At 41.5% G+C, this 12,759-nt stretch overlaps 1 protein-coding gene across 1 annotated transcript; it reads left to right on the top strand.

The window, feature by feature from the left end:
* The first annotated feature begins 64 nt into the window (after positions 1-64).
* LOC125769759 (uncharacterized) lies at positions 65-4,367 on the top strand. The gene is made up of 5 exons (XM_049438588.1): positions 65-189; positions 260-330; positions 398-976; positions 1,044-1,443; positions 2,745-4,367. The coding sequence occupies exons 2-5, from the start codon at positions 318-320 to the stop codon at positions 3,805-3,807; spliced, it is 2,055 nt and encodes a 684-aa protein (XP_049294545.1). The 5' UTR covers positions 65-189; positions 260-317; the 3' UTR covers positions 3,808-4,367.
* Positions 4,368-12,759: the final 8,392 nt, after the last annotated feature.

Below are 12,759 nucleotides of genomic sequence, written 5' to 3'. Positions count from 1 at the left end.
GCGTAAAATAACAAAGGTACGAGGAATGTGAGTGCTGTTAATATTGTTCGTTGGGTCTATTTGTTTCTTGCTTGAAAGGTTCTCACAAATTTTCAGCTGTCAGCAAGAATGTCAACAACAAGCACCTGCTGTAAATAAAAAGGGATAAGCGTAGGACGTACAATTGTAGTGAAAATAACCTGTTTTAAAGTGAGAATCGCATTGCTCGGATATCGCTGGACTGCGTGCTTTCAATTTATCCTGATATGCTTTTTTCTAGATTGTGTCTTGTGAATTGCTACTAGCTTATTGTTTTGGAACATTCAAGCCGGGTCCGCATGAGTGACGCAGGTCGGTGGATCGCAGGCGAAAGTTTATGGTCGATTGAATTTAAAGAACGTTCTTTTTCAATGCACAGAAAAACAGCCCATGGCTACCCAAGGTGATATAAAGCCTGCGGTTGAGCCAGTGGAACCAACCAAACCACCAGACATTGATCCGGAAACGACTGCATCGGCAGCTAACGCGGTGGAACAATGGCGCAACTACCAGCAGGCGTACAGTGCCTACCAGCAGCAGTGTGCAGCGTATCAACACTATGTACAACAGACGCAGTACGCACAAACGGTAGAGCAGCAACAGATGATCTACAATCAGTATCTAGAGCAACATCGACACTATCAGTATCAACTGCAGCAGTACGAGCAGTACAAGCTGGGGAATGGTTTGGTGCCATACGGTGGCACACTAAACTGGCAACCGGTCAGTCCGATGCAATCGTTTCCCATTGATCCAAATATGATGCAACCGGAATTTCACCAACCAATAAGACCACCAATGGGTCCGTTAGCAGTAATGCCTACTAACGGGAACGGTCCAGTAAAAGGGAAAGGCGCACCGGACACCAAACATCGACGGGATGCAAAACCTAAACCGAAACAGAAACCTCCCGCCCAAGAGAAAAAGAACGAGCTACATACGAAAACCGTTATATACTGTACGTGTACGATGTAATGGACTGAATTTTCCCTCAACTTTTCTCACTAAATCCATTTCTATTGCAGTGAATCCGGACGACGAAAAGCTACTGCCACAGGAACTGAAGCAACTGTTCGGCGACTTTCACTGCAATCTCTGCCGTACGCGCATGAATTCGCACATCTCGGCCAACATTCACTACCAGTCGAAAGCGCACGAGAAGAAAATTAACCAGTGGTTAAAGGAGTACTGCGTGCAAACGGGCACTCCGATGCCGGTACGACAGCGGCCAGCACTAGAGCTGGCCGCCGATACGGCATCCATTGGCAAATCGGTGTTTCACTGTGAGGCGTGCGATTTGGTGCTCACGTCGGTGCAGCACGCCAATCAACATTACACCGGCAAGCGGCACTGGATGGTGGTGAACGGGAAAAAGCTCCCATCCGGCAATGGCCATTATAATGCCGAGGGCAAATGGATCCGAACGTAAGTAGCCCTAATCGAGGTTGAGTGTATGGAGAGTCTAGCGGGCGTCGTCGTCGCAGCGCGTTTCAGCACAGTCTGTTCCGCAAGAGTAAATATAAAATTAGAATTTTGATGGTATGTTTTATTACTTCAAATTAATTAATCAAGATAACATACTATCAAAATAAAAAAAATTGATACTCGTGCCGGAACAGATTGTTGATAAACCCTACTGAACAACGGTTCAATTTCCATTATAAAGCTCGTTAAAGATCGTCACGGTACACCGGAAGGTTAGACTTCCGCGACCGAATGGAAATCGGATCCACTTGTTCCCGAACAGGACAAAAGGGCGGCCTGGAATTCGCGTCGATAATCTCAACAGCTCTGTCTTATTTTCCCTTCCCACAATCGTACTGTATCGTCGTGCCAGTTCTCACACCCGTTCTGTTCCGTTTTGGTACATCTTAATCCTTTACAAAACCGCTTAATTTTTGTCCTCCAATATCCATCTTCCTTCCTGTGGGTCAGTGGGGTTGTAGACAAAAGAAAAGAAAACAAAAAAAAACAAATACACAAAAAAAACGGAAGCACAACGGTACGAAGGGTGAAGCGAAAAGGAAACGGGGATGTGTGCAGTATTCCGTTTTCCGATTGGGCACTGTTGTCCCCCCCGCGCGCGGTGTTGATCCTATTCGATGCCGATTTTGTCACGGAATGATCCGCTGGATGGTCCACGATAAAACGATGGAATAGGATCATGGAATAGAATGCAATCGGAAAACGAAAGTGATTGCGCGGTGAAGTCGACAGCGCACGTGTCCACACGGTTGAACTAGACACACAGCCACACATACACGGATTGTGCTTGGCGTCGGTTGTACAGGTGGTTGTACAAGACAAAGTCCACCTCGGTCGATATTAAAGCGGCAGGAACTGAACGTTCATCTTCTTCCCGCCCGTGATGTATATTTATTTCAGCGCATCGTTTGGCATCGTTACTGTGGGCTGTGCTTCGAAGCGTATCATTGCTGCCGGCGCTGTGGTGTCCTGTGTCTCTTAGCGAGCGCTTTACTAAACGCGCACGAACCGTACTGGGAAGGTATATATTGAAGTAGAACACGGTTTAGAACAGGTGCCGGGGAAATGTGGGAAATGTTTGACGATCTTTTCCTGCGTAAACAACGGAATCGATCGGCATCATTAGGAATTAAACGATTGTTTCTTTTCTTACCGACAAAAAGTACTATTCGCGACACGAGATGATATTAGTTTCTAAATGATTGTCCCTCTTTATGGGCTCGCTGTATTCTGTTTTATAGCACCAATATAGTAACGGATGTGGTGATACCGTCAACCGCTACGCCATCCATCGAAGCGCCATCCACCGCAAAGCCTGTGGCTAAAAAGCGACTAATGGAACCCTTAGAGCAGGAAGACGTGACTCGCAATGGAGCGAAGAACGCACGGTTAGAACCACCACCGGATCCGCCCGAACAGCTGATAGCGCAGGTACTGGCCGCGGAAACGAATTTCGCAAATGATGTAGTTGTCCCTCCGATTGCCGAACCAATGCCCATCGTAAAGCCGACGGTGGTGCTACCGGACCCCATCGTTCCGGCGCCTCAACCCATCGTAACGATCAATGTGGAAAGCGATGACGAGGTGGTGGAAGTGATTAAACCCCCCTCTCCACCGACAGTCGCCAGTTCCTTTCCACCGTCCAAAAGTGTGGAAACGACGCTCGAGCAGGAGATCCGCAAAAAGGATGGTCTCGTCTGCGTGGACGATACGGGCACGTTCTGTTTGATCTGCGAAACATCTGTCACATCGCGTTCGGAGATGGTGACCCATCTGAAGGGTGCGAAGCACGTGAAGAAAGCACGCGCGATGGGTGTAATCGTGCGGACCACACCGTACAATGCGTTCGATACGATCCTGCGCAGCCTGTCGGTACCGGCACGCCAAACGGATTGGTCACTGTACCGCATGCCGTCGGGGAAGTTCTACTGCAAAACATGCAACCTTATCGTGTCCGACGAGAAGCTGTTCGGTCAGCATTGGTATGGCAAGAAGCACAAGCTAAAGCTGCGCCAGGAACAGCAAGCGGAGGAGGAAGCACGAACGACCGCCATTAATACCACCACGATAACGGGCGGTACCGCAACGACTACGGAAAGTCCGTTCGTGCAAGACGATCATGACGTGCTACCACCGGTGGCAGCTAGTACGACCGGGTTGGCAAACGCGACGGCAACGGGTCCAAGCGTATGCGGTACGTCCACCAGTACGCCCGGCACGACTCGTAAGAGAAGACCGTTTAGCAAGAAATGGTTATACTACTACCGGAAGGCAAAATGGGCGCAAGTTAATAATAAGGTTTGATTTTTTGATTTTCGAATAACGTATGCGATTTTTAAAAAAATGGACCGATGGCCACCTAGTGGTTTATTGATTTGTTAATTGCATTGTTAATTTGTAACAATTTACTACGAAAACAGTAAAGGAATTCTTTGCGATGTTTTGTTCGAACGACGTTCGAAGGTCGGATCGAAGATGCTGTAAATGTTGAGACACTTTATCGATATAGTCCACCGGATATAGCCAAACAGTTATGTATAAAATTTGCTCCCATCTGGAGAAAGACCAGGCGGCATCGTAAAGTGCAACAAAAGTTTAAAGACGAATCTCGAGGGCAAAGAGATTTCTCTGCCTTCTCCCTGAAGGATGACTTATCTGAGCTGTAGACAATCTCCCCGGGAGAAGCGATTGAATGTTCTGGTGAAACATTTCAAATGCCGTCGATGCATTTGTTTAGAAAGCTCTTATTACGTTCAAAATCAGTCCATTTTTTAAATGCATACGTTACACACCCTTGTAGAATGCTGTGGAGAGGAGCTTTGAAATGAGATTAAAATAAAGGATATATTTAATTTCAAGTAAAATTATTATGTAAAACACCAGTCAGATGACATTATGATGGTTGTGATTGCAGTTTTTTTTTATTAATTTTCACTATTCGCTGGATCGTAGCATCACAAAATAGCATGAATTTATTAATAGCTTCAAAAGGGGCATTCCAGAAATGTTTGAAGTAGTCAAAAAACCATCGCATTCACTTAAAAGCCATTTACTGCTAGGCTGGTGTAAAATGTGGTAAAAACAACACAAAATTGCATTGTGTTTGGCGCGTAAAGTGGTTCATGCTTCCGTACAAATCCATTTGCTTTCAAAGTGCATTGTAAAGTGTGCGGGCAAAATGTAATGTAACACGGTGGTGATCATAAAAAAAAGCTAGAACACATTTTCGGTGCTAAAATTAAAAGAAAAACAAACGCTTTGCTTCCACATACACGTGTAGTAAAGGATGAAAGTTGTACGGGTAGAGAAAGCATTTGCTACATCACCTGTTCTCGGTGTTACCGGGTTTGATTTAATGCATTATATTTCGCCAGGTTTTTTTCACATGTTAAAATTGTAATGAAACAGTAAGTATGATGGGGTTGAGGATAAAAGCTTTAACCCGTCAGTTCCATCACACTTCTGAGCTTGGTACGTTGCTAGTATTTGAGGGTAGGTTTTATTGCTATGTCATTTGCACGGTGGCGTGGCACCAGCAGTGGCAATGACGGTATTGTGATTTCGTGACTTGCCCGTGATGAATGTGACACATTTGGGGTACGGTAAATTAAACCAGTAGAAGCTTGTTGTGACACTTTTAATCCGTGGAACAATACGTCCGAAATGGATTTCATCCGTTGCTTTCTGTTTTATTTTACTTGAAAAACTCATAAAACGCTGTTTGCTTTTGTATTATGTTTAGAACTTACTTCACACACAATAAATCTCGAATTCTTATATATTTATAGCACCAAAAAGGATGATTTTGGATAGGAATGAATATACATACCAAAGCTTGTCGAATATAATCCTTTTCATGATCTCCATTTCGGGAGTAGCAATAGTAAAAGAATACCTCACAGCGTAGAACGTAGGAGTATTCGCTTGGAATCTTGAGGTTATAAAAAGCAAGAACATAAAGCAGGCGAAGCGTTGAAGAATTAGGATAGATATGTTTATGACCAACTCTGTTCCTTTCAATTTTTTTGAATTCTCAATTGCACGTTGTATCGTCCAAGTGTTTTTTTTTGCAAATAATCCAATTCCTCCAGATGTTTCCTTCAGCAGATGATACACCAAGATGGCGTAACCAAGATGCGGAAAAGGGTTGGAGTTGAGCTGCTTCAATTACTAGGATGTAATAGAGAACTGTTCCACTTTGCTGATGGTGGTGATAAGTTACTCGCATTCAGTTGTCCATGTCCATGGGTTGGTTCAATTTGTGGAGAGTGCTACCCAGCTTCAAGTTCTACAGTCATTCGGTTCGGATATCTTCAGTCATCTCCAGGCGAACATTTTTATGTTGCATAATAAAACTACTGATGGATTACTGCTTTTTAGAAGAAAATCCCTCCTCAAATTATCCTCCTCTAAGTACATCAAAAACACACCTGATAGCTACATCTCATCCCATTGATCGTTGCCCTTATAAGGTGTTAACGTTTTCATCCGTCAATGGAAGATTTGCTGAATCAATTTTTATCCACCACAGTGGCGACTGATGCGGTGACTCATCGGGTGACTGACTAATTGACGACTCACTCACAGCTCCTGTCAGCTAGTTCCGGTGGTTTCTACACCTTGTACATTTCCAACCGTAAGCCACGCTTAAGAAGCTGTCATCATCGAAATGGATTATGAAGGTAGACGCGTATCCGCCGATGAGTTGCACTTTTGTCCTTGATTAAGGCACGAACTCTCGATGCAATTTGGATGCGACGAGCAGCTGTAGTATCTGCACAATTCACCAATCTTTGTCTTGTAATTACTTCCAATTTAATGTTCCAAGGAACTTGTACGGAACATGTAGAACATATCGAAGTCGCTAGGCACCCCTTCCTTTGCAGGTAGCTAATCCATTGCTATTTCGCATTCCTCTCATTTCATATGTGGGGGGTGTGTCCTCCATGTGTACGACAACTCAACCGGTGGGGGCTTGGGCTGCATTTTAATCGTCCAATCGGAAGATTAGTATGCGAGCGCTACGCGTATGGTGTGATTCATTGTGCATAATATCAGCTGTTCGAAGTGACGTAGCTCCACTGGGCAAGACCTTCAATCGGGTGATCGGTACAAAGTACCGTGAGTCAAAACGCAACCTGGAAGTGAGGTGGGAATTTCGTTAGGTTCCGATTTTTCCAACCCGATAAAGACGTATTATTGAGAGGTATTATTACAGGTTGACAAACTAGTAGATGTCCAAGATGTCTTCAACGAAAGGATAGGTAAACAGGTTTCTGATGTCCGCAAGTGATTTGTTTTGTGGTTTTGGGAATGAAGCACCAAACAATGTCCCAAGGTGCTTCTTCAAGATGGCCGTACTGTTATTAGCACATTAGCCGAGACGTGCAGATGCAGATATATCCGGCTAATCAAGCTGACCCGGAGCGGCGAGTTATCAGCTTCGTGAACCGGTTCCCCGATGTGGGTCACATCATCGACGGAGGCTCGCACTTTTACTCCTCCTCGGGTTTTGTATATGCATCTCGGTGACTCACTACTGTCTCACTGGTTGCTGTTGCCCGGTTTGAGTATTGAGTCATATCGTTTGGGGCTCCCTTCTATATCGGGTTTGCTCGATGGACGTTTGGTGTCTGTCGCTATCTCGCTTTTGCCGTTGTTTAAAGTTTGCTTTAGGAAAGGGATTTCTCGTGTCGCGTGGCACCGAGCTCTTGCTGCAAAACGTTTGCAAGATGATGCGTAAATTATTTTGATAATTGTTTCGCTGCTCGGCGACGCAGAGTTGAGCGTGAAGTTGTAGTTGGGTATTTCCTTCTACCTCGTCGGCTAGACATTAGCGTTTGGCGTGCGTGAAGTATATACAACTACTTGACGGGACGCGCAGCGGCACAGTACTCGACTGACTCTAAGACCTCATAGATCTCTGCAACATCTTCTACGTTCAGCCGCCTTGAATAGTGTCACAGTGGATATATACTCTCTGTGTGTGTGTGGATATACTACGAATTAAAACGCAACAAAACAGCAGAAAATGGGAAAAGTTCAAGAGCAGAAACCGAAAGGATGTGTCGCACAGTGCATGGAACCGATTCTTTGTAGGTTAGTACAGTTTCGAGGGCTTACTAAAGTAGCCCCAAAGTGTGGTGTTTTTCGAATGAGAATATGTCCAACAAAACGTCTCGTTTGTTTTGTATTTTCCAGCTGTTATGGTTGCATGGCACGGTTGCTGACCAATGTGTTCCTTGTCGTGCTGACGTGCTTTCTCGTGTACGTCGGCTTTCTACACTTTCTACGCGGGAAGGATGCAGGCGAAGCGTTTAGGAATGCATTCCATGATTTCGTCGGCATCTTCTGGAGCAGCTCATGAAACTAAGTGATAAGTGGATGGGAAACAAAGCCCGTGTTTACCGATTCTCCGTAGTGCGTAAGAAATCGTGCGTTTTTTGATGCGCTTCTGTAGTAATTATTCCATCACGTTTTTAAGTGGTGAAGCAAAACCCGAATGGCAAAAGCATCCAGCAATGGAAACACATCTCAGTGAACAGTTAACCCTGTGTGTAATCATTCATCTACCAAAGCTATCTATAGATACCAAATATCTTATAACAATCTCGTCGGACTATAACTTGGTACATCGAAAGGAGTTTCCACTGAGTGGATGGACAGTCACAGTGAGATGGTTAAAATGTTTTCGTTTTTTTATTTAACTCGAACTATATATAGGTCAGCAAAAAGTGTAAAGACCCAGAAATCGAAAGAGTGTTAAAACGAAAATCCCGAAAAAAAACACTTCTAACGCCATTCCGTGTGATTAAGTTTTGTGTAAGTGTTTTGTGATAAGTCAACATCAGTAATCGAAACGAACAACGCAATACTCATCAATAAATTCCGTTTCTATCTCAATGATTAATTTGTGTGTAGTTTGTGTAGTTAAACATGCTTTATCTCATGCTTATCGGAAAGAAAATTAATTTACCTTTAGCGTAAGCTATTTTATTTGCTTTGCAGTTTATTAAACATTTTGAAAAAGTAAATAATGGGACGATAGCTTAAGTTTAAGATAATTCTGCTCTACATTTGAACCGAATTTGATTAGTATTGCAGCGACCTTCCTAGGTGTTAGAAGTTCCTGCAGAAGTTAGAAGAAAAGAATTAGTAGAAACTGAAGTCAAAATGACTTCAGCGGGCTGTACGTGTCAATGCTCGGCACCAACTGATTGTGGGTTAGTGAGTGAAAAGCAAAATTTCCGAGTGAGAACAAGAGTTTGAATTTAATACTTTTAAAGTTACATATTTACAGTCGCTACACCCATAAGAGTCGTGCTGTGTTCAATATTATCGCATGGATAGTGATCTGTTTGCTGGCGTACAATATCTGCGTTTGGTTGTTTGGCAAGGATTGGTTGAATTTTGATGTTTTAGCGTTTTTCAAGACAATTATAAATTACTTCAGCTCCTTAAGGTTTTTATGTAGTGGGTAAAGTTATACACGAATGGAGCGAAAATAAAATACTTTTTGAATAAAACACAAAAATTTTGAAAGACAAAAACAGATTGCATTAATTCTCACCAAGGTCTAATTGCTAAATCTGCTTCATTCAGTTTCGGATGTTTTTATAATTAAATAACGAATTTGTACATTTGTGTCACAAAGCAATAGTTTTGAATTTTTGTCTTCACAAAAAATCTTCAGGAAAATTTCTCATAAATTATTTCACATTTTGACATTTATTTCTTCAATTTCTAAAGTTTATTGTTTCTTAGGATGATTAATGGAAAAAAAATCCTAGTGAAAGATCTTTTAATTTTCGAATGTATCTATTCTGTGATTGTGAGAAACAAACAATTGTAACAAAATGAACAATTTGAATATAATAATTTCCTATGAGTGCCTAATAAGGAGTTTCTTTTCCGAGGACTTCGCGGAGTAAATTTGTCTTAAGATGAAGTCTATATTATTTTCAGGTTGAAAGTTATGTTCAAGTAATTTTATTTTAAAACATTTCGTACTTCAAAATGGCCCAGAATAATTCCCTCGAATATACAGGTTGGTCCTGTCTGAATTTAATTGCACAACTCCTTTTTACCTTTGCTGATACAAACTCTTATTTTACTATAACTATCATTGAAATCTTTCTCTAAATATACCGATAAATCCATAAAAAAGCATCATGTCCAACGAATATCTGACGATTGTCAAGGGCCTAGTTTCCTTACCACTTGCCTCAGATATTCAAATTTATGGGCTTCTGGAATTTGGTCACTCCAGATTGTGTTTTTGAGTAGAGAAAAAATTGAGTTATCCTTGTGTTTCGTGCTTCCAAAAAGTTTTGGAAAACAACACCTGTTGTAAATGAACTAACAGGTTTACTATCTTGTCTTCGTTTTGATCTTGATCTTGGCAAAGGTAACATTCACGTTCAAAACACCGATCGGGCGTGTCAGTAAATCGTGCAATTAATAACAAAATTTTAATGCATTACTCATTGCCCATTCATCAATAGCATGTTTAATGCATATGCGGGTTCGATTCAATCGCTCTAACACTTTGTCATTCAATCATCCGACATCGACTTCATGTTCACGGCATTTTAATTCACACCCTTCGTTAAGGCCCTATACTGACTTCACACTCAATACTGGTAGCCGGTGAATCATCCACATTTGTGTTTTTATCTTCATTTTGCTAAATACTGTCGAATTACCCAAGTGATGAAGCATGTGAGAGGAAAGTTAATTTTGGCAACGATGCGTTGCAACGATTCGCTGCGATTGTGTTTTCTAATATTAACCGCACAGCGCAACTATCGGCAATAAGGGGTTAGTCATTTTTTTGGTCTCAAACATATTTGTGATTTGAGCATTTCCGGACGAAGTGGAGAGAAAGAAAAGATTTTATGTTGAAGGTAAAAATCCCTTGTTTAAGGTTTCTGCTTCGGTGTTGATACTGTTACAGAGCAATAAACTTTGTTGGGAAGATTTGTTGCGTGTGTCCATTCGGAGTCCGTCTTTGTGATACGTGAATCATACCAGAAAGTTAACATGATTCCTATTCACCTTCGTTTTCCCTTTCATTTCACTGCTTCATACGATTGTATTATGAGCGATTTGTAATGCGCCAAACAAAAAAAACCTCCCCCGAAAAGGAGCTACTGGGGCATAAATGGAAGAAAGAAAAATTAATAAACAAAACAAACATACAAACTTTTCTAATGTTTAACATCCCCTATCGATTTGGAAGAAGGAAAAGAAAACACAAATAAAAGACTGCATTGAAAATTGAAACAAAGGTTGCGAAAGCAAAGAAAAATTAAACAAAATCAGCAAACTAAGTAAACGAATCAGTCACATAGAAAAAGCAGAAAAATGAAAACAAAAACGCAGGAAGGAAAAAAAAAGTTTAATTTTCACCCATCCGGGGAGGAACAAAAAGAAAAAAAGCAAACAACATTGAGTCCTTCACCATAATTCACCAACTGGCGGGGTAGGTTTGGCATTGACTGATTTCTATGTTTATTTATGAAGCTGTCACGCTAAGGGCGGCTTCACCTGAGCTTCCCCCCCATTTCTGCACAGGTGTCGTCTGGTGAAGCCTCCGTTTCGGCACACGCATTTTCCTCTCGGATTTTCTTTGTTCTTTTCGAAATGAAAAGTAGCATTACCGAATTCGCTGACACCATTTCGCTCGGTCGATTTTGGCTCATTCTAGCCGACGAAAATAAAACAAAAAAATCGCTCCGATCCGTTACGCTAATCAACGGAAATCAACCGGCACCCGGCACACACTGCCACTGGTGACAGTACGGTATGATAATGGTACAGTTTTGTTTGTGTTTTTGTCTACCTCCCGAAGAGTAGATTTTTATATATTCAAATTGAAATAACAAAAAAAAAAAAAACTCACCACCCAAAAACCACCGGCGGAACGGTTTTCATTTTTCGTGACACGTTTGCAAATATTTACACGCGCGCACACTGTCATTCGGCCATTCATATCGACAGTGATTAGATAGGACGGTGGTCCTGTGAACCAAGGGTATGATTAAAACATCAATTTTCTCTTCTATTATTCGTGCTGTTTGCACGAACTCCCCATACCAACACAGACTGTCCCTGGCGTGTATATTTGATTAGGGCAATTAAAATTATGTTTCTGTTTTGTTTTAATTATGTAGCAAATTGTTTTGACATTTTGTTTGTTTGTTAATATGTTAATATGTCAATAGGATTTTTTTAGGGGTGATCCCCTACTTGAATAGCAATTTAATTGATTGACATTGCTCGTATGCTATCGTAATTGTAGAGCGATTAAATTTTAAACTCATATTTTCTACTCTTCTTACTTTTGATTACGAGTTATGTATATTTTTCAAATTTTTCGTATCCTATTAACGAGCAAAAACATTTCCACCCGAAAGATGGATTACGTCTGTAAATTAAACTTAAATTTTCACCACTTCAAACATGTATCCCTGCGAAAGTTGTTACGAACTATCACCACCCCGGGATCGGCATCCACGTTTTTGTTTTGCACAGCCACTTTAAATTATATTTCTCAAAATCACTAAAGTTTGTTTCCATCCGGCTCTAATTTCATCTCCATTTAAACTTCGCCAGAGTGACGTACGGTGGTGCTATTCCGAACGAAGCATTTCCCGTTCTTTCTTCCTCTCTTCTTTGCTAGAGAAAATGAAACGAAGTATGGCATAAAATAGGAAAAAAGAAAAAAAAGAACATTTTTCCCAACCGTACACAGTTTTACAATTACCCGCCGAGCAGCACATTCTCGTTCTGTCTGATTTTCTACACTCCTTGGAATGGAATACGAGGGAAGAAACCCGGAAACCAACGTTTTGAAATGTGTTCATACTAGAAAAAAGAGTTCATACTAGAACTAAGCGTACGTGTGTGCTGTATGTTGCTAAAATTGTAGGAAAATTTAATTTTCTAACGGTTTGCATCATAACACCGGGTCGGGTGGGAGCAGCATGGAGCCATTATGTGAGAAATTCCTTCACGTACATAAAATGGCACCGGTGTGTTGCGAACTGTTTACAATGTTCCTGTGCTAAAAAAAACAACTGAAATGGACGTGTCAAGAGGCAGCATGGTTCATCAATGAAGAAATTTATTACATTCCTCATCGTCTGACGGTGCTGCTTAATGTGTTAATGTATTTTGTACATATTTTAATAAAATGGTTGTGCTTTGTAGAGGATGAAAAAGGGATTATTTTATGAATATATAGAGAAATTA

This window comes from Anopheles funestus, chromosome 3RL, assembly GCF_943734845.2.
Source record: "Anopheles funestus chromosome 3RL, idAnoFuneDA-416_04, whole genome shotgun sequence".
Taxonomy (NCBI): domain Eukaryota; kingdom Metazoa; phylum Arthropoda; class Insecta; order Diptera; family Culicidae; genus Anopheles; species Anopheles funestus.
Note: the sequence above shows the minus strand (reverse complement) of the source record. Positions and strands in the feature narration are given on the sequence as shown.